Source organism: Berghia stephanieae, chromosome 3, assembly GCF_034508935.2.
Source record: "Berghia stephanieae isolate SIO BIC M18660-M18661 chromosome 3, UCSD_Bste_1.3, whole genome shotgun sequence".
Classification (NCBI taxonomy): domain Eukaryota; kingdom Metazoa; phylum Mollusca; class Gastropoda; order Nudibranchia; family Aeolidiidae; genus Berghia; species Berghia stephanieae.
This window is the reverse complement of record NC_088362.1, coordinates 64,440,353-64,463,786: the sequence shown is the minus strand read 5'-3', so window position 1 is coordinate 64,463,786 and position 23,434 is coordinate 64,440,353. Positions and strand designations below refer to the sequence as shown.

General features: G+C 38.0%; 1 protein-coding gene across 3 annotated transcripts in view; it reads right to left on the bottom strand.

Annotated features, from left to right (window-relative positions):
- Positions 1–23,434, bottom strand: part of LOC144968199 (nuclear receptor subfamily 2 group E member 1-like) — an 81,182-nt gene that overhangs the window by 1,887 nt on the left and 55,861 nt on the right. For all 3 annotated transcript variants that reach the window (XM_078906307.1, XM_078906310.1, XM_078906308.1), the window contains exons 5-10: positions 13,304–13,439; positions 4,637–4,745; positions 3,759–3,936; positions 2,597–2,828; positions 1,286–1,435; positions 431–557 (exon numbers count right to left, since the gene is read on the bottom strand). In XM_078906307.1, coding sequence (XP_078762433.1) covers positions 431–557; positions 1,286–1,435; positions 2,597–2,828; positions 3,759–3,936; positions 4,637–4,745; positions 13,304–13,439 — 932 coding nt within the window. The remainder of the gene's footprint in view (positions 1–430; positions 558–1,285; positions 1,436–2,596; positions 2,829–3,758; positions 3,937–4,636; positions 4,746–13,303; positions 13,440–23,434) is intronic.

The following is a 23,434-nucleotide window of genomic DNA, read 5'->3' as shown; positions in this document are numbered from 1 at the left end:
TTCCAAATGACATTTTCCCCTTTTGTTGTTTTTAATATAATTATTCTTTATATTATAGAAGTTTACAAGTTAAAATTCAGTCAAGTGTTATTTATGCGACTAGACTATGCATTGAAATGGGGGTCACGATAGCTCATTTGATAGAGCAGTCACTTCACAAAAAATGGACCGAGATCGATCCGGGTGCAGTCGAGATTTTTTTTCTGAACCCCCCCCCCCCCCCCCCCCCCCCGTCAACGTAGCAGTGATTGGGTAGCTGGGTCTGTTAGATCTGGCGGAAAGCACTTAGCCATAGACTAGCGTCCTATCAAAAGGATAGTAATCAATTGCTATTGTCAATTTCACGCTATAGAAATCGGGATAAATTCCGGCTCAATGGGCCCGATGGCTATGAAGAATAATTATGAGGGTTTTTGTTTTTTTTCCTTACCTAAAAGGCTGTGTGGGATAAGCTGTCCTGATGTATTGGTTGAGTGTCAGCTGTGCCTGGTCCTGGAGGGTGGCCACGGAGTGGAACTCTCGTAGGGTCTTCATCTCTGTGGAGTTGTTGGCGAATACTGGGGGGGGGGGGGGGGGGGGGGGGGGGGGGGGGGGGGGGGGGGGGGGGGGGGGGAGGATGGAGAAATAGTGTTGATGATAGGGGAAATAACTATGTGGGGAAAAGGCATATGTCTTTTCAGAGGTTAATAAATTTGAAAGAAATTATGATCTTGTTATTACAAACTATCTGTGCCTAAAACACGTCGACTTCGTGTGATCGGACAAAGACTGAAATGTGTTCACAGAAAACCAAAATATAAATAACCAATAGATACCAAATTTTCTTTCCTGACCATCACCATTTCATGACTTTTAAATAAATATTCATGATTGTAGACATATTATATCATAATCAGGCCTGCCTACTTGAAATGTCAAAAATTCGTAGTTTTCAGAGGGAAGAACTAGAAGTTACTAGAGTTAACTTTACAAATTAATATTTGACCCTTAGCAGTTTTAACTATGCCTTCAAAGCCCTGAATATATGCTTTGTGGCACCAACGTTTTCTTTATTACACGTTGTATTGAATCAAAATTATCTTTTTATTTCTGCTGTTGAAGCCAAAAATAGTATTTTTACGAATTTTTCTTAGTAGTAGGCAGGTATAGAAGCTTCTCTCTCTCTCCCTCTCTCTCTCTCTCTCTCTCTCTCTCTCTCTCTCTCTCTCTCTCTCTCTCTCTCCCCCCCCCCCCCCCCCCCCCAATCCCTTCATTCCATGGCCATCAAATCCAATTCCATGTTTACCTGTTTTGAATAGCACTATCCCCTTCAGACAAATGTACTCCGTGGGGTCAACGTGTAAGGCCTTGAACTTGGCGATGGTTTCCTGGAGGGCCCGTACCTCTGTCATCATGGACACGACCTTTTCTGGCGGGCTGTGCTCGGGCGTCACGTCTGCAACGATGCGGCAACATAAAAAAAAATAATAATAATAATTCCCTTTATTTATCCCCAAGGGAAAATTTGTCTTTAGGGTTTATTCCGAGGGAAGACTGGAATAACCCAGTGTGTGTTGAACCCGTGACCTCAAGAAGTCAGGGAGAGAAGGCTCTAATAAAATACTAGGGTTAGAGACGATTTTTTTTTTTTTTTTGGGGGGGCGGGGGGGGGGGATCGTGAATAGCTCATACGGTAGAGTCACGCTCTCTCCGGCCAGGCGGAGTTGTCGTACCAGTAATGTCGCGGGTTCAGGCCCCCTTCGCCGCCGCGAAATTTTTTGTTCTCTATTGTTTTCTGGCACTTTCCTACTCACTTAATTTCTTGTTGTTACTATCCCAGGCGTAGTGCAGCGCCGCAAAGCGAGCTAGGGCAAGGTGACTGCAATGAGGCGGATAGTCGAACTCGGTACTTTTGGGGTACGAAGCAAAGATCTTACCGCTGAGCCACTTGCCCTCTAAATCAAATATCAACAAGGGTTTTCTTATTGACCTTTTCTCCAGCATATTCCTCTCTTGTTTTGTCTGGCACTGCTTGATATACACTTGGTCAGATTGATCTCCCTTTGCCATTGTAATAATAATAATAATAATAATAATAATAATAATAATAATAATAATAATAATAATAATAATAATAATAATAATAATAATAATAATAATAATATAATAATATAATAATAATAATAATAATAATAATAATAATAATAATAATAATAATAATAATAATAATAATAATAATAATAATAATAATAATACATAATAATAATAATGATAATAACAATAATATAATAATAATAATAATAATAATAATAATAATATAATAATAATAATAATAATAATAATAATAATAATAATAATAATAAAAGGAACGCAAGAAGAAGAAGAAGAAGAAGAAGAAGAAGAAGAAGAAGAAGAAGAAGAAGAAGAAGAAGAAGAAGAAGAAGAAGAAGAAGAAGAAGAAGAAGATATAAACATCAAAATGATAAAGGATATAAATATCTCGACTGGATTAACCTAGGCGTCCGCCGCGGTGCAGCGCCGCAAATTGAACTATGGCGAGGTGATTTTGTATTATATGATACAGCGGATATCCCATGAATCAACGGATCCTACTTACCAGCGGCAGAGAGAAGCGGACTGGCCTCCAGGGGGATCTGGAACTGGGCAGCACCAAGAACGAACAATTCTCTCCAGCTCTCCTCCAGGAGCAAAATCTGGTCTCGGAATGGCAAGGCAACGAACGCTGGAACTGTTTTGGTCCACTTCACGCTCATGAATAACAGTCTGGCTGCAGCCTCACAGATGGCCTCTGGGTTGCTGCCGTAGGTGGCGGGGATTTCTTGGGGGTACTGCAGGGATTTAGGAGGAGGGGGGGGGGGGGGAGGAGTAAAGTGAAATGAATAGATATAAATGTGAACACTTTTTTTATAGCACATTTCCACAGATTTCCCATGTTCAATGCGCTTCCCAATGTTTCATTTATGTATTGCCCCAGCACGCCACGTGGAACCAAATTATATTCATTCCATACAGTACCAGTCGCCCATATTATTTTAAAATTTGGCGAGAAATCTCGTCCTTCAAATAATAGCGATCGATTTAAATGACGCTCATCTTGGCAAAAACTCTCAAACCTGGGGCTTCGCGAAGTCCCAGGTTTGAGAGGGGTTTTTTTGTTGGTTTTTTTCTAAGATGAAGGTCATCTAAATCGATCGATATTTGGAGGACGAGTTTTCTGGCCAAATTCTAAAATATGGGGGGTTTGTTTTAGAGTACGGCAGTATTGCTCACTATACTTTTGGTAAGACGCAAGTCTATTGCTAAGTACTTTCCGCCAGATCTAACAGACCTAGCTAGCCAGGGTGGAAAGATGGATGTGGTTGTGGTCACGAAAAAGAATAAAAAATCAACTCCACCCAAGATCAATCGCAGTCCATTTGCGCATGAATCGGGTACTCTACCAACGAGCAATCCGTTCACCCACCACCACCATGATGTCTTTTGCTATTGTTTTGAAAAATTATATCCAAACAAAAATTAAAGTGATACAAATCTTCTAGAAGTTGTGGACTGTCGAAGGTATTTTTTTAAAATGAATTTCACAGCTTCGAAAACAGAAGAAAAAAACCCCTACCAAAACACGGAAAGTTTCGGGTTAAAAACTTATCTTCAGCCAATAACCAAAAAAAAAAACCCAATAAAAAACATCAATACACCACTTAATTAAACGTATTATTTTAATGAGTTATAAACACATTAAAAAATCCAACAGCTTGTACCTTTGGGAAAGGATGCACCAATACTCCGTTGGATGTTGGGGGGACTATAGAAGGAGGCGTGACGGCAATAGAAGGGGGCGTGACAGCCATTGAAGGGGGCGGGGGCTCTAATGCTGAAACCGTCACTCCATCGGCTGCTGATTCGGGGTAGTTGATAATGGGGGCGAAGAATGGCGATCTGGAAACACGACAGAGAGAAAATAATATATTATAATAATATTGAATTTTTTAAAAGGTATAGAATTTGAACATAACATTCTAATGACGGGGTTGGGCCGTGGTTTTCATATTGAAGTGGCCACCATTGTGTTTTAGCTGTTAATTGCTTTGACGTGTTTTAGACTTGATGAAAGAGTTGATGACTTTGTACCAAGTCAGGCTATTAAAAAACAATATCAATAGATCTTTTATTTATGGATGCATTATATATATATATATTTGTAAAATATATATGAGAGTTTATAACTATGTATGTACTGTTTGTAATGTTTTGGGGTTTGTTTGTTTTTTAATTATCTTTCCTTATTTTGACACTTGAATTCTCCCCCACCCCCTCCCGGCCCATTATTTCGTTCGGTTATCAGACCTGCTGGTATACGTCATTGTCCTGATGGCAACCTGGTAAAGAATAACTTTTTGGTGACGACTATCTTTTGACTCTTTAAAAAACAAGAATTGTGAGAATTTCAATAAGGTGTGCCTGTATATGCTTTCATTGAGTCACCATAGAAAAAAAAGAGCTTTATATAGCGCAATATCCACTAAATGTGCTCAAAGCGCTTTACAAAGAGTCCCTGGTCAACAGCAACATTTAACATGTAGGACTGAACATAGACATATACAATATAGATAGACCAGACAATCAACAATCTACTCACCGGAAGGGGCTGACGGCCATGACACCTCCATACTCCGTCGTCTCCTTGAGATACATGGCAACCTGTCTTCGGATTGTTGAATTCCTGGGCCCTCTCTCGTGTTGTACCGCTGGAAATAGCAGAAATAATTGATGTTCATTTCATACAACGCAATGTGTTTTCCCATAGAAAACGTACGTAGTGTGCACTTTTGTTGAACTGGTTGCAAATCATAACATATCACATTTCGGTATTTTTTTGTCCGGGTTGTTTTTTTTTTCTCTCTGTTTTTTCTTTAATTATTACATTGATTTAGATAATATTAACAACCTTATTTATTCATCTATTTATTATCCATCAATTTATTTAAATATTTATTATCCTCACGCAACTCAATTCAAGCCTTGGATGATTTTTTATACACCAAATTTAAATGATTTACTTGGGCAATGATCAGATGCCAGTACTAAAAATAAACTAACAAATCATTTATTGAAGGCTGGTTTTCAATAAATTCGTACAGTCGATTTTTCCATTTTTTTTGGAGATTTTCCATCCACGAGATAAACTGAAACGTAAATTTTATTTTAAGCATTAAATGGCACAAGAATTTTCCATGATTTGTGTGGATTTAAAGTTTAAATAATATAAAATAAGAGACCGAATGAGAAATTGTAGGGGAGATTATCCTCAATATCTCAAAATGGGAAAAATGGAGTTAGGGAGTTCTGGAAAACCACTTTTCATTTAAATAAAAACCCCCAAACATTGACTTGAAGTTTTGTGTCATTTTATTTTCTATTTGCTTATCAATTTTCCACCTCCATTTATTTCTTTATATTTTATATTTAGCACGATCTAATGTTACTTTTTTATTTCCAAGTTGTAAGAATAAAAATTCGATATCCGTCTAACATTGTTTTAATCTGACTGGCCGATTCTGTACCAGATTATCATCGATCATCCAAAATGTCTCAAACTATCCACTATCTTTTGAGTTCTGATCTTGACCGGATGTGACGTCGAATAAATTCAACAAAAAAAACATCAAAGACCGCTCCAGAGTTCATTATGTCTGCACTATAATATGCAAATCAATACCCCCCCCTCCTCCCCCTCCCCTTCTTTTCCAGGCATATTTTAGGCCCCTTGTAATCTTTCCATCCCATCCCATCTCGGATATCCTTGCTCAAACCCAAATGGTCAAACCTCATCCGTGAGCTTGAGATCACATATCATCGGCACGGAACGCCACCGTCAACGCTGGGATAAAGTCGTCAGTTGATTCAGCCAGCCAGATACAAAGTAACGAATCACGGGCCGGGAAATTTGAGCCAGTCCACCGCGTTGGGCGGCCCTGGGGCCAATTACGCGTCACCATTGTACTCACTCGTGCGACGAAGAGGTGGGATGTAGCACTCACGTTCAATGGCAGGCTTGTCGTCACGTTTTAGGACGCCGGAGCAGTGGATCGGTTTTCACTTTTTGTTTTATTGGGCTAGCTTATCTCTCTCTCCACCTCCCCTCTCTCTCTCTCTCTCTCTCTCTCTCTCTCTCTCTCTCTCTCTCTCTCTCTCTCTCTCTCTCTCTCTCTCTCTCTCTCTCCATCTCTCTCTCTCTCTCAATCTCTCTCTCTCTCTCTCGCTCCCTCTCTATCCATCTATCTATCTATCTATCTATCTATCTATCTATCTATCTATCTATATAATATATATATATATATATATATATATATATATATATATTTTATATATATATATATATATATATATATATATATATATATATATATATATATTATTTAAAATATTTACCACAATGTTTGGGGCAGTCTACATCAATGTTTCAGGCTCAATTTGCCATCTTCAGGACTGAGTTGTTTTGTTGACTGTTGTTGTTTCTTGAAGTGGTTCCGGTTTGAAGTTAATTAAGAGGAATTTGCGCCGATGGGGACACTTTCCGTAGATCTCACTTTTCATGTTGAGTGTGGCTTCATGAGGTTGTTTGATTATAGTATATTTTTCTTCCAGGCATAAGCTACATTGTTTTGATGTTGGTGTGTATCCTGTTGCTTTAGATAAAATTTTCCATGAAATGTTGTGGTCTATTTTGTTGTCTTTTAATTTCCAAATATGTTCGCTGAGTTTTGTGTATGTTTTTTTGTTAGTGTTTCTAAATGTTGAGGTGTGGAGGTTGTATCTTGTTTTGAAATTATTTTCTGTTAGTCCTACATATTTTTCTTGCTTGTTTGTTTTAGTTTCTGTGACTGTGGCTTGGTAAATTAAACTTGATTCTAAGCATTGTTTGTTTAGCGGGCAATGTTCTTTATTTCTGCAGTTGCATTTTCTAGTGGGTGGGTTTTGCTCTTGTCGGTGGTTTATTAATATTTTTTTGTTGTGGCTTGAAATTATTTGTTCTATGTTGCGCATACACGAGTAACTTATTTTTATGGTATTCCTGTTGATAATTTTATGTAGCTTGTGGTTTTTTGGAAAGTGTGTATCAATTAACTTCAGGAACTGCTGTCCTATGTTTGTGCTGACGTTTATGTCGAAAGGTGGGTTGAACCAAGTTATGTGTCGTTTTCTTGTTTTATGTTCTTCACTTGTGTGTTGGGGTTTACATGAGAGGGAGGCGTCTGTGTATACAAATGGTGTGTTGTATCCACTTTTTGTGAGTGCTTCTTTGTAGGGGGTGGCTGCGACGTTGAATATCTCTCTGTTTTCCGAAAGTTTGCTCACCCTCAGTGCTATGTTTTTTGGTATGTTTTCAATGACGGGACGGGGGTGGTTGCTGTTTTTATTAATGTAGCTAATGGTGTTGTTTGGTTTTCTGAACGGTTGGAATGAATTGGATTTTATGTCGAATGTGATGTCGAGGAAGTCAACTGTTTTTTTGTTTGCTTCTATCGTGATTTTCAAATTGTTGTTTTGGAATATTTTACAGATTTGTTTTTTGATGTTTTCGATCGCTCTTGGTCGTCTGTTGGTTATAGCGAGTCCGTCATCTCTATAGAGGCCGATGTATGTGTGTGTATGTTGTAGTTGTGACAGGATGTAGAGTCCGACCAGTTCGCATGTTTCAGCACCGTCGAACGAACCCATTGTTACGTCGAAATCATTGTGTCGCTTTGTCCACGGTGTGTTGTCGTAGTATAGTGTGCTATGCTTGGTGTATTTGATGATGTGTTTTTCCTCTTCTGTGATGTTGGTGTATTTTGCTGCGAATTCCAATGCTTTGTTTAGTAAGTCTGGAGTGATGGAGGGGTAAAAATCGCAAATGTCGAAAGAGATGAAGGTGCAGTTTTCTATGTTTTGGATATTTTTGAACCATTCAATGACTTCATCGGTGTTTTTCCACTGGTTGAATTTAGTTGCTTCTTTGACGTTTTTATTTATTTTTTTCTAATATCTTTTTGCTGATTTTTCCAATTTCAGATTTGTATGGATTTATTAGTCTACATTTTGGATTGTTTTTGAAGTCAGGCTTGTGATCTTTTCGGCATAAAATCCAATTCATTCCAACCGTTCAGAAAACCAAACAACACCATTAGCTACATTAATAAAAACAGCAACCACCCCCGTCCCGTCATTGAAAACATACCAAAAAACATAGCACTGAGGGTGAGCAAACTTTCGGAAAACAGAGAGATATTCAACGTCGCAGCCACCCCCAACAAAGAAGCACTCACAAAAAGTGGATACAACACACCATTTGTATACACAGACGCCTCCCTCTCATGTAAACCCCAACACACAAGTGAAGAACGTAAAACAAGAAAACGACACATAACATGGTTCAACCCACCTTTCGACATAAACGTCAGCACAAACATAGGACAGCAGTTCCTGAAGTTAATTGATACACACTTTCCAAAAAACCACAAGCTACATAAAATTATCAACAGGAATACCATAAAAATAAGTTACTCGTGTATGCGCAACATAGAACAAATAATTTCAAGCCACAACAAAAAAAATATTAATAAACCACCGACAAGAGCAAAACCCACCCACTAGAAAATGCAACTGCAGAAATAAAGAACATTGCCCGCTAAACAAACAATGCTTAGAATCAAGTTTAATTTACCAAGCCACAGTCACAGAAACTAAAACAAACAAGCAAGAAAAATATGTAGGACTAACAGAAAATAATTTCAAAACAAGATACAACCTCCACACCTCAACATTTAGAAACACTAACAAAAAAACATCCACAAAACTCAGCGAACATATTTGGAAATTAAAAGACAACAAAATAGACCACAACATTTCATGGAAAATTTTATCTAAAGCAACAGGATACACACCAACATCAAAACAATGTAGCTTATGCCTGGAAGAAAAATATACTATAATCAAACAACCTCATGAAGCCACACTCAACATGAAAAGTGAGATCTACGGAAAGTGTCCCCATCGGCGCAAATTCCTCTTAATTAACTTCAAACCGGAACCACTTCAAGAAACAACAACAGTCAACAAAACAACTCAGTCCTGAAGATGGCAAATTGAGCCTGAAACATTGATGTAGACTGCCCCAAACATTGTGGTAAATATTTTAAATAATAATTCGCTCCATTACTACATGTCGAGCACTTTTCGTACCATATTTGTATCAAACACGATTCTATATATATATATATATATATAATATATATATATATATATATATATATATATATATATATATATATATATATATATATATATATATATATATTACAGTACACACTTTCTATCATACACTATCAATCCCCTCGCCTTTTTTTCATAATTCAATATATTATAATTATTTACCACTAGGCCTCTCTTTCCCGCATCCTTACTCACCCTATCTCAGATTACCCTCTCGCTCCCACCTCCCACTACCCACCTCCCAATTCCCAACTCCCACCGCCCAACCAATCAAACGGCGTACAGATTAACCCTGTGCCCAATCAAACCAGCCCTGAATGAACTGGTGATCCCTCCAATTAAGCCGATGCCTGCTTCAATTCAAAGATCAATTTATCTATTTATTTTAAATTCTCATCATCTTTATCGGATCCGTCCCTTTCTCTCTTTCCGCCATTTTATTTCGTGACCCACCGTCTCAGAGCGCCATTTTGTCTGGATGAACAAGTTATACAGAGTCACAAGGCCCGTGGAATCGGGAATTCAAGAAAGTAGGTGATTTTTCTCCAAAAATCCTGTCCACCCAGCAATGACTACTAGGTTGCTGGATCTGACAGATCTGGCGTAAAGTACTTTGCGATAGACTAGCGTCATACCTTAAGGGATGCAATCAATTGCTATAGAAACTGGGACAAACTCTGGCTCCAAGTGCCTCATGCCTCTGAAGTTCTATTTTGTTATTTTTTAATAGCCGAGTGGCTCATCTGTCTCTTTCTATGATGTTTGTAAAAATTACCCGACATAAAACCCATAATTTACCTTCTCAGAGACAGTTGAAGATGTAATCAAAATAAATGAAAAACTCAAATGCAATCATGAAATCATTTAGTTTTCTAAACGATAAACAAAAGCTTGGAAGATAATTATCCCTACTATATTCCTATCAAATCTAATTAATTCAAATCTCTTGATATGGCCTTATTTGCGTCATTTACCAGGACTCTTAACAAAGGAAAGTTTGTTTTGAGATTATTGGCAACTGCCAGCCAGCATAACACGTCATTGAAAATCCATCCCTTTGCCCTTAGCATTTCTTTCCCGCTGGAGGGCAGATTGTGTCTATTCGTACGTCATTACTAAAGGCAATGAATTGAGTTATGCGTTCGTGATAAGGATCGCCAATATGAAATTAATTGCGCATGTTGTTTGCATGTGTTTGTACCCCTCTCTGTAAATCAATGGAATAAAGACCCATTCACACCTTCACCAGTCAGTCGTTGAGCACCAACCGTAGGAAAGGAAATTGTGGGTTGAATGAATTAATAGATAAAAGAAAATGAGTGTGGAATTGTTGTCGTGAGAAAGTTAAAAAAAAATTATTTTCTTTAAACTGTTGACCCACGACATCCATTTGATAATCCAATACGTAAAAAAAAAATATGGATTTTACATTTGATTGGCTCCGTTTTAGTCACATTTATTTAGCTTTAAGTTTGACCATCTCACTTGTATACACTATTTCTCAATGTACTCGTTCGTGTCTGTTCCATTTTAAAAGAGAATTTACCTCATTATAGAAACGATGGCAGCATCGAGTCATCACATTTCATCATCTGTTCATTTATTTGTTTTGTTCTTCCTGTCTTTTTATCCCCCCCCCCCTCCCCCACCCCCCACCCCACACCCCATCCCGCCTTTCGTGTTTTTCTATGTCAATCTTATAATATGATTCCAATATTTAAATGTAAATTCTCTCTCTCTCTCTCTCTCTCTCTCTCTCTCTCTCTCTCTCTCTCTCTCTCTCTCTCTCTCTCTCTCTCTCTCTCTCTCTCTCTCTCTCTCTCTCTCTCTCTCTCTCTCTCTCTCTTATCTCATCTCATTTTCTTTGTTTTATGACTGCCCCTGAATAAAGAAGAAAGACCGAAACGTCGTGCTTTATTTTTTTAATGGTATTGTTTTGTTGTATTAGCAATTATCTGCCCTAGATCTACATTTTCTTTACATGAACACTTGGTTCACTTAGGCATTTTTAGTTTTTAGTCTGGACCTTATTTTGTGTGTCTGTTATTGTTAGAATATCATCGAATTGTGTTTGAATAGAAGCAGACGGTCGTAATACGATGACGGTTAGCTTTACATGGAAACAGACCTTAAATCTGAAAAAAAAAAACAACTATCAAACGTGTCATGTTCAGGAGAAGGCGTCCAGGCTCGGAAAGTTAAAAAGTTAAAGGAAACGTAAATTGATTTCACACTGGCCTATTTGATTTCACGGGAATATGAAATCCATCAGTTGAATTCAACAACGTCCAAAAATGGAATAGTTTCAGCATTGCCAATTTGGCATTTTTAAAGCCATGTTATTATTTTTTATTTTTTTATTTCAGTATATTTGGCAGTTTTTATCACAAAGCTCAATAATTATTTGGTCTCTTAAAAATCACTTTATACTGTATACTATTATTGATCCCAAATTATCTAATAGTGGAAAGGAAGTGGAAAAATTATTTTAAAAATATAAATTTGTCCTGAAAAATTAAAACAAAACTTTATTTTCAAAGACAGAGTAAAAATGTGTAAAAAGATCGTTTCTTAATAAAGTCCAAGTTTTATTATATGCACCCCCCCCCCCCCCACACACACACACACACCCCACCCCACTCCCCCAAACAAAACAGACATACTACAAACTAGCATTTCCTTATACATAACTATACAAAAGTTACTTTGGCATTTTGGATTAAATCAATCAGGCAAACTTGTTTATTTTTGTTTGTTTTCATATTGAACGGGGTGTAGTTTGATGAATTCAGCACGAAATCCATAAGAACCAAAGTCACACAACCCTTTTCTCTCTTCCATCGCCTTTCTTTCACCAAGTTCGTCTCCGGTGTGTTTTTTGACACCCCTATCTATCTTATTATTCCCAAATCATTTTTCTTTTTGCACGATGTAACAGACTGATAAATGAGGTGTCATTCTAGATACGGTTTAGTGCAGATAATAATAGTATTTAATTAACTTCACGCATGGCTGGCTCAGAGCTCCGCTTGCACGCACAGCCTTGTCAAGTTGTTCTCACTTACCGAAGGAAATCGGTGGGGGGTTCGGGGAGAGACAATTGGGAATAAAATAACTTTTTGATTTGGATGGTAAAACGTTAGACACTAAAGGCAGAGAGAGAGAGAGAGAGAGAGAGAGAGAGAGAGAGAGAGAGAGAGAGAGAGTCTGGAGGAGGAGGAAAAAGAAGAAGAGGGAGAGGAATGAAAAAGAATTTAAAGTCTCTCTCTCTCTCTCTCTCTCTCTCTCTCTCTCTCTCTCTCACTCTCTCTCTTCCTATCTCTCAATCTGCATCATCCAGATTCACCTCTTCCTTTCTTTTCCCAACTCTTCCTCTCTACCTCTCGAAACCTCTACCCCCGCCTACCTCCAAACTATATTTACAATGCACAATCCACAATCTACCATCCAGCATACACTGTCCACAATCCAAAATCAACCATCCACTATCCTAAATCCACAATCCACAATCCACCATCCACAATCCATCAACCACCACCCACCATCCTCAATCCACATCCACAATCCACAATCCGCAACCCACCATCCACAATCAACCAACTACAATTCACCAACCACCATCCACCATCCACTATCTTCAATCCATAATCCACCATCCAGAATCCACCATCCACAATCAACCATCCACAATTCACCATCCACCATCCTTAATCCACAATCCACCATCGACAATCCACCATTCACAATCCACAATCCCTCATCCACAACCCACAATCCACACTCCACAATCCACAATCTACAATCCACAATCCACCATCCACCATCCACAATCCACCATTCACAATCCACAATCCACATTCACAATCCACCATCCACAATCCACAATCCACAATCCACCATTCACAATCCACAATCCACCATCCACAATCAACCACCCTCAATCCTCAATCCACAACCACAATCGACCATCCAATATCCATTATCCACCATCCACCGTTCACCATCCACAATCCACAATCCAATATCCACCATCCACTATCCATCTACTTACCATCTTTATTCATCCCTGCCTCCATACATTTCTTCAGGCGACAAGCTCTGCATTGATTTCTGTGTGTTTTATCCACTGGGCAAGACCCTTGACCTCTGGACTTACAGATATATTGCCTGTTCCTTCGAATCGATCTCTGGAAAATAGAAGAAAAAAAGTAAAACAGACGAACGTGAGAATCTATATAGCGCAATATCCACTACACGTGCCCAATGCGATTTACATGGAGTCCCGAGCCAACCAACTTATAGAATTAACGAAGTTGACGTCACTCAGCTCTTTGTTATTGTTTTTAGGCAGCCATTTTTATGAGTAGCTTTCACTAAATTGTATAAATAGAACGAGGTTGACGTCACTCAGGTCTTTGTTATTGCTTTTTGCCATCCATGTGTATGAGTAATTCTCACTAAACTGTATTAACCAGACTATAAACGACCAATGTTACACATAGTTTTGTGTGTTGGTCCGTTATACTTCCGGATGACAATGTTGTGAGCGTCTAAGCCAAGCACATACTAGGCCTATCTATAAGACTATAAAAACGTTTAAGGTGATATGTTTCATGTATTGGTACGTTATATTAGGCTGGCGGATGTTATGAGATTTTAACTAAGCACATAGCATCAATAATCTTTATCTCCAAATGCCTTTGTGACAATAAAGTAAGAACGAGACAATTACTCCACGAACAGTTTTGACTCATCAAAGACTTTGTTAGTTATCGCCCCTTAAGCACATCGTGGCCATGTTTGTGGTGATGGCAAGGTTACTCCGTGCATAAGCAATCTATTTTGTGTTATTTATATCTATGATCACTACAAAGGCGTGCCAGGTTGGTATATTCAATGGGTGGAGGTGACACAGAGGGCGGAGGTAAACAAACTCGGATGCATTTTACCAAATTATCATTCATTGTCATTGAAGAAAGCATAAAGCATCAAAAACATATTTAATGCAATAAGTATTGGATCTCTCTCTCTCTCTCTCTCTCTCTCTCTCTCTCTCTCTCTCTCTCTCTCTCTGCCTCTCTCTCTCTCTCTCTCTCTCTCTCTCTCTCTCTCTCTCTCTCTCTCTCTCTCTCTCTCCCTGTTGTTTTTTTTTAAAACCAAAGTCGGATCAAATGGGTTAAGTTTCGAGATTATGTCGTCACATTTCTCTCGCGCCGTTATATCAGCCATCAATGAGTTTGTGCCTCTATCACGCCGTTATATCAGCCATCAATGAGTTTGTGTTTCCATCACGCCGTTATATCACCAATCAATGAGATAGTGTTTCCATCACGCCGTTATATCAGCCATCAATGGGTTTGTGCTTCTATCACGCCGTTATATCAGCCATCAATGAGTTTGTGTTTCCATCACGCCGTTATATCAGCCATCAATGAGTTTGTGTTTCCATCACGCCGTTATATCAGCCATTAATGGGTTTGTGCTTCTATCACGCCGTTATATCAGCCATCAATCAGTTGTTATATCAGAATGGCCAACAAAAAACTTCATTACGAATCAAGCTAAGATGCTACAAGCTGTGAACTATAAAAATTGTGTACAAAAAAATAATATAACAGCCCCCCCCCCCCTCCTAGCCCCCAAAAATAAAACAAAATACAAAGCCCGGAACGTTTCGGGCCCACAACCCTTCTTCAGCTAATAAAAAAAAAGCAGAGGTAAAACGTAAATACATCATAGTAAATCCATATATACGGTAGATTTAATCTACAGAAAGGACGCCTAACAGACCATCAGTAGAGTATGAAATGGAAATATAATTCCTCATGGCCTGCAGCGTGAAGCGCATTGTGCATGTAAATCTGTGGGAATAAGCAATGTAAAAGTTCCTATATATATTTATTTTTAAAGTAAATTCATTTCTGGCCAAATTGAGAAAACGCATTTGGCCATGTATTGTAAAATTCTAAATTGATTCGTTTTCATTTTGGAGTGTTCTATTTTTGATTCACACTTGGATGAGCAGAAGTCAGTCCTTGCACAAAACAACATGGCGGTTTCTAATTAATTCCCAGCGGTCGGTACTCCATTATGTCGAGTTACAGACTTCATTATTTCTATATTTATTCAATTTTAACATTTTTTAAAATGGAAATATTAATAGAGTCATCGCTTTTATATCCGCTCTATTTTTTTACTCTCATTTTGGCAAATTAAATCAAGCGGAGTAATACATTGTAGTGCCGATTCATACGTCCGTATCATGTTAAAGGGGGGCTGGTTTGCAAAACATGCTCGGTAGCATTTTTATCATAAGAAAAAACGACAATTTAAGAGGAAAATGCCTGCCCCTATTTGTCATAGAGAACAAAGGATTGATTAGAAACGTCTATAGATAGTTCGAAGATAACGTCACTCGGGTCTTTGTTATTCCTTTTTGCCATCCGCATTAATGAGTAATGCTCACTGAACTGTATTAACCCGACTATAAACGTTCATGGATACACAGAGTTTTGTGTGTTGGTTCGTTATACTTCCGGATAGCAATGTTGTGAGCTTCTTAGCCAATCGCATACTATCTATTGGTTCTTAGGTGTTCAGTAGAAGGAACGAAATTGACGTCACTCTGCTCTTTGTTATTGTTTTAAGACAGCCGTTTTAATGATTAGTTATCACTAAATAATATCAATTAAACTATAAATATTCGAGGTTACAATACAGTTTTATGTGTTGGTATTATATATCCAGCTGGTGAATGTTGTGGGTATCTTATCTAAACGCAAAGCATAAATTGTTTGAGAGAGTGAGAACTCTTTTTCTATCGAGATATAGATAGTTCGAAGTTGACGTCACTCAGGTCTTTGTTATTGTTTTTTTGCCATCCGCGATGATGAGTAATTCTCACTAAACTGTATTAACCAGACTATAAATGGCCATGGTTACACACAGAGTTGTGTGTTGGTCCGTTATACTTCCGGATGGCAATGTTGTGAACTTCTTAGCCAAGCGCATACTATCAATAGATATTTTTATTTAAGAAGAAAAAAAAACCGCCTTAAACTGAATCTCTTCACAAAATACCATACTTGATTGAATATAATTTCAACGTATTATATTATTATGTGACTTGTGTGTTGGTGTTTTTGATGGCTTTTTTATGCTCTAACTCTTATTATTTTGATATTGGTAGATTTGGTCTCACAGTGTTATTGTATTCTGGGTAAACAATGTCTTGTTTTGTTTTTGTTTTGTTTTTTTTTAAAGCGCCTTGAGGTTTTGACGAAAGTGACTCCATAGAAATATGAGTGTTATTACTTAGCCATTTTGGATGACACCTCATTTCCCCGCCAAAGCTTTTCAGCCGCGAGCCATCGCTTCAACATTTAGCCTATTGTTCTACAATGCAAACAAAACAAAGTATTTACCTCTTTAAATCACTAAATAAATGGTCCCCCCTCCCTCCTCCCCCACCCCCAAAAAAAAATATAATAAATGCAGTTCACTTTGAATGATGAAAACACATCTTGCTTGGCAAGTTGTGAAAGCGACGTCCATATATTATATTGTTGTAATGGAAGAAAATGAAAGGGGAGAAAAATGTCAGAATACAATAGGTAATAATTTATTTATTTATTTATTTATTTATTTTTAATTAATTAATTTATTTATTTTATTTATTTATTTATTTATTTATTTATTTATTTATTTATTGTTGTTGTTATGGGAAACCTAGAGCTCAGTGGTCGCTGGTTCGGATCAGTGAATAATGGACAAGAGGAGAAATAGATTCTAATTTTATTTATCTTTTAATTAATCTTTAATGTTTCATCAAAAAAACTACCCAACAAAACTTGAGCTTTTATATAGAGCAATATCCACTAAACGTGCTCAAAGCGCTTTACAAAGGGCCCCTGACCAACAGCAACACGTAACATGTAGAACGAGAGATGACGCCTGTTAGACGATATTACAATTTTTGTTTTCGGACAGAGACGACGCTGTTCACGGCCAGGTACTCACTCATTTTACACATGAGTACCTGGTGAGAGAATGTGAATAAAACGAGCCTTTTCCAAGGACACAACTATGCGCCGAGCGAGACTCGAACCCAGGACCTTCCGATCGGAAAGCGAGTGTCATACCACAAGACCACATAGCCGTGCCATTCATTTGTGGATTGAGATGTTATGAGTAGATTCCAAACAAAGGCTGTGTCTGTTCTTTCTATAGATAGAACGAAGATGACGTCACTCTGGTCTTTATTATTGTTTGTTTTTGCCACCCGCGTTTATGAGTTATTCTCACTAAACTGCATTTATCAGACTATATACGTTCAAGGTTACACAAAGTTTTGTGTGTTGGTCCGTTATACTTCCGGATGGCAATGTTGTGAGCTTCTTAGCCAAGCGCATTCTATCTATAGTTTTAAAACTTGAACTGACCCAGAGATAAACTGTCTAAGATTTCAATAATGAATTCCCTTTATTCCATTTTTATTTATTCCATAGGCGAAATTTGTTTCTAAAATCTATTCCATGGGAAGACTGGAATAACCCAGACGTCGGCCGCAGTGCAGCGCCACACATTGAGCTAGGGCGAGGTGACCTCTGTACCTTTCGAGTACGAACCAAAGACCTTACTGCTGAGCCATGCTGCCCCGTATAATATGACCAATAGTCTAATATTTTCCTACTCATGTGTGTAATGATTCGGTGATGATGGCATTGATACTATTCTTATGGGTACTGTTCTAAATTCATCCTGTTGCCATGGTATGTTATGTTATGCAACACCAATCAACACGCAGTCTATTTATAGTGTCATCACTATCACGATTGCCAGTTATATTTTGCAGAAAAAATGCCATATCAGTCATATGGTACGAAACTATGTCATTTCCTTCAAGATCACACCTTTTCGGCTGAAATTGAAATGCACAACAACGTAGAAATAGATTTTATTGTTTATCCCGCGGTCACGGGTGTCAGGTGTCAGAATACGGTAAAGGGGAGCAGAAGTCGTTACGTCACACCTTCCTTTCTTCCGGTTCTAAATTCCTTGGACGTGTTTAACCAGTGCTCCAGACAAAGCATAGACAATGAATAGGTTAAATCTTGAATCATAAGGTGTCATAATTATTTTAGTAGCAAAATGTATAGGCAGATTAGATTTTGAGGCTAGGATTACGGGGTGTAAAAGAGCGAGGATGGATGATATGTTATTGACGACCAGCATTTATTTAGACTAGAAAACAAGATGCTATCTCTCTAAAACCAGAAGACCGGTTGCACAATGTATCTATTCAGTCCTTCGGAGGACTGGTTTCACACTTCAAAAGAAAAAAAAAACAAGGAGATTGGAACTAATATTTGACACATCGCTCTTTCAATCCCTATTTCAGCTAAACTCTCAACCAAATTATCAACATGAAGGAAACAAAACATGGCCAAATTATGACAATTATTTTAATCAATATTTCAAATAGATCTAATAGACCTAGATAACCACGCCTCTCGGACAGTCGCGATTATGTAAGCAATGGCAGTGATTGGTAAATATAGCAATCTCCACAGGTATCATTGGTATGTGTCTAATTAAAATACCCAATATTCTACCGCTTGATCAACACAGAAATCTATGTGTAAATTTAAACGTTTATAATATGATCAAGAAAATCGTGTGATAACTAGTCACCATTTGGGGGTATAAAAACAATAACAATGATCAGAGACAGGTCGATTTCATTCACGTTGTGGTTTATAAACAACCAGCTATGTTTGTCCGAGCACTGTGAAGGTGTGTCACAAATTCCATGTTTTGATTGGACAAAAATATACTGGTTAATTATGGAATAATTTAAAGAAAAAGAAGGTTGGTTTTTTGTTTTTTTTTAATTTGGCATTATGATGCCAAACTGGCAACCCCAATCAGCGTACACATGAGCTGATCAAGAGTCATATATGAGAAAATCAAAATATCGTTTGATGTGTCCAGATAGCAATGCTGACGATTGCCTTTGATGTCATAGGAATCTAACTCCTTATAAACATCTGCGCTATGGCAGAGAGTTAACCATCCAAACTTTCTAATCCGCCCCCCTTGTGTTTCGTCAACAACCGGATTACATCGTGTTAACTCGGGACTCGTCAACTCGGGTTAGAGGTCAAGTTGTGTGTCTTTCATAACTTGTCATAACTGGTGTGTTTGTGCATCTATGGGTGTGTGTAGGGGGGAGGGGAGGGTGAAAGAGATAGATAGATAGATAGATAGATAGAGAGAGAGAGAGAGAGAGAGAGAGAGAGAGAGAGAGAGAGAGAGAGAGAGCAGATCACCAACATTTTAGAAAGAACGAAATTGACGTCACTCAGCTCATTGCTACTGTTTTTAGCCAGCCATATTTATGAGTAGTTCGCACTCAATTCTATCAATCAGACAATAAAACGTTTAAGGTTACACACTGTTTTGTGTGTTGGTACTTTATATCCGGCTGGCGGAATGTTGTGAGTAATTTAACTAAGTGCTAACCATCAAATGCACAAAATCCATTGTTTGTGTGTGCTCAAAGAGTTTTCCAAGTCTCAAGCCAAAATCAACACAACACGCCTATATTACATTTTTTTTTCTCGACAAGAGCCGCATTGTTTCCAGTCAGGTACTCGTCATACACTTGAGTACAATGAGAAAATACGGGTTGACTGTCTTCTCCAAGGATTCAACTTTCATCGGCAAGAGAGGAACTCGAACCAGTGCACTACAAGTCAGAAGTCGATTGTCAGACCACAAGACCAAGATTCCGTGAGGCTAACAGGCGTTATGTCACATCCGAGATGTAACGCGCTTTGAGTGCGTTTTGTGGATATTGCACTACATAAAAACTCAAGTTCAAGTTTAAGTTTAAGCTATCATGCAACCCCCCCCCCCCCCTCCCAGCCACCCACCCACCTACACACACACACACACATACACACACACACACACAGTACACATACACACACACACACACACACACACACACAACCAAATAATAGAAATACTTCCAAATACACACACACACAACCAAAAAATAGAAACACTTCCAAATGATAAGTTTTGATAAACGCGTGTATTTGTTTGTTTGGATGATAAACTTGTGGATTAGCAATGGCGACGTGAAATGTATCCTGTGTGTTGCCAGATAGGACGGTAGTGGCCGATTCCAAGTATCAAGTCAACACACGCTCTTCTGGCGTTTTACGATATTACACATACTTCAAAATTTGGCCAGAAAACTCGTCCTTCAATTATCGATCAATTAAAATTACCCAAAACAAAAAAAAAAAAAAAAAACAACAAAGCAATCTGTCAAACCCGAGACTTTTTTGAATCACTTTGTTGAATTCCCAGGCTTTAGAGGATTTTTTTTTAAAACAAAGATGTGGCTTATTTTTATTGATAAATTATTATAGACGAATTTTCTGGCCAAGATCCATGAACCTGTTTTTTATCTTGAGTAAGACTCTTCTGCCGTACTCATGAATAACACATATTTAAAAAGAAATTTGGCCAGAAAACTCGTCCTTCAAATATCGATCGATTTAAAAGATTCTCATCTTGGCAAAAACTCTCAAACCCGGGGCTTCGGCGCGAAGCCCCGGGTTTGAGAGTTTTTACCAGAATGAGAGTCATTTCAATCGATCGATATTAGAAGGATCGATATGGCCAAATTTTTAAATATGTGTTTTCCCAGAGTAAGTCAGCCTTGTGACAAGAAGATACAGACCGCTACCTCTCACCAAAATCTGATAACATCTCGCCAGAAATGCCACAACTTTCATAAACAAACGGATAATTCTCTCATTCAAATGTAAACAAATTTGGAAATGTATTTTAACAACGTTTCGTATTGGACTCTCTGCTGTTGGCGCTTTATTTGTTTATTGCTGGAATTTATCGCCTAAAAATTGGTTAAATTTGACTTTTGTTTTAACAATGTATTGTGTTGGACTCTCTGCTGTTGGCGATTTATCTGTTTATTGCTGGAATTTATGGCCTTATAATTGGTTAAATTTGACTTTTGTTTTAGCAATGTATTGTGTTGGACTCTCTGCTGTTGGCGATTTATCTGTTTATTGCTGGAATTTATGGCCTTATAATGGGTTAAATTTGACTTTTGTTATTTGTTTTAAATTGATATCTACGATAATGTGTCATAACATGCATGAAATAATGTGTCGCATTGCCTCAAAACGGTACGATGTCCCCATGAATTGGATCACGAAATGGTAATTTTCGAAATTAGAATGAAAAGAAAGACGAACTTTTGAGTTTTATGCAATGTAAGAAATAGACACCTAGATGATTCTTTGAAGTTCGTATTAACAATTTTTTTTTCTTTGGGAAGGGAGGGGGGGGGGGGGGTCTGGTGTGGGGGAGGGGGGAGGGTCCCGATAGCTCAGTTGTTAAATCACTCTCTTCCTGGTGTAATGGGTGTAGTCCATATTTTCCCCCGAACCCCCCCCCCCCCCCCACCCCCCCCCCCCCCATCCCCACAAGTCTACCCTCAGTGATTGGGTAGCTGGATCTGTTCGATCTAGCGTCCCACTAAGTTTATTGTTTTTGTATGAAAAGCTTTTGAACATGGCCCTTTTGACGTAGCCTCTACGACGCGTGCTGTAGAAATAAATAGATGAATAAATATAAAGATAAATAAATAAATAAATGAATAAGTAAATAAATAGATAAATAGATAAATAATACTCTATTGCATCACAAAAAGAAAATTTGAAAATATGAATGATTTAAAGCCACGATGAGACTGGATTGAGATAGATGAAATGAAGACTTGGTGCTAGTTGTCGCTACCTAAAATACGATCACAAACATTGATATTACAGTGTTAAATTCACGTATAAAACTCCAAGCTCCAATGCAATGCTCCAAGGCAATGCACAAACCAAAGAATTTGACAAAAAGCTCATTGGATAATAAAATAAATCAACTAATTGTTACAAGAGCAAATAAAAAGTTTTTTTTAGAATCCGGCTCAGGATTGCAAATGTTGACACAGATGATGCACCCTTGTCGTTTGGGAGGACTTTAATATTATTGTCAATGTCCTCGATCAAACAATAAGTTTTTACATGAACCAAAAACGTCAAGTCGGAGAGAAACCAATTATAAATCGCTTGATTCCTTTTCTTGGCCAAATTTGATTTTTTTTTATTTGTTGAATGTTGAGACAAGTTAAAATTCAATATAAAAAACCCCTTTTGTTACAGAGCAGTGTGTGCATTTTATCGACATGGAACGCAATCAAATTATATTAGATTTAAATACTAGTTGAAAACAAAAATCTATAAGGTCGTAAGTTCTTGGGCGTGACGATCTATTTATAACCACAAAAGAAAACACATACGTCCCCGAGTGATCTAACATTGTCTAAGTCACATGTCAGGAGTGATCGCCCCTGTCAAGGCAGGTAACGCGACCCCCATGTGCGCCACACGATGCCATTCGCGGCACACCTAGTCAACTCGACACGCCACTACCTCACGCTCCTGCCAGTGGATCCATTGGAACAACACAGATGTGTCTACCAGTTTGTAAACAAACGATTCATATCATATTTCAGCTCATCACTCATCATTCTTTTGTCATCAAAAACCACAGATAAACGTAACCAATTGAAGACAACAAAAGCCAAATTAGATGCTCTATCGTTTTGACAGTCGTTGCTACTACAATTATTTCTCCCCACGACACAATCGCGTACGATTATGGCCCTTACCATCCTCATCATCTTTATCTCATGCTCTTCTTATTTACAATCAACCTGCGAACATCTACGTACAGCCTTTGTAGCAATTATCATCTCTTACACTCCGTGGAAACATCTTCAAGACGCCAATTATAATTGTGGTAGAAATTATTAACTATCGGCCGTTCTCAACAACTCGACGCCGTGACGCCACTGCCTTTCTTAACGAGAAATCAGCAAGTCTTTATTTATGGCCAGGTCGTTATGAGTTCTTTGTCGACGCTGTGAGTGTGAGTAAATCTTACAGAAAGAATTACCTCTTTTATCGTTTATCAATTAGAGAAAAAGTAAAGAAAAGAGAAAAAAAAAAAGCAACAAGATTTTCTATCATAATTTAAGAAAGAAAAAAGCAAAACAAAACAAAACAAAACGGTTTATGGTTCTAGA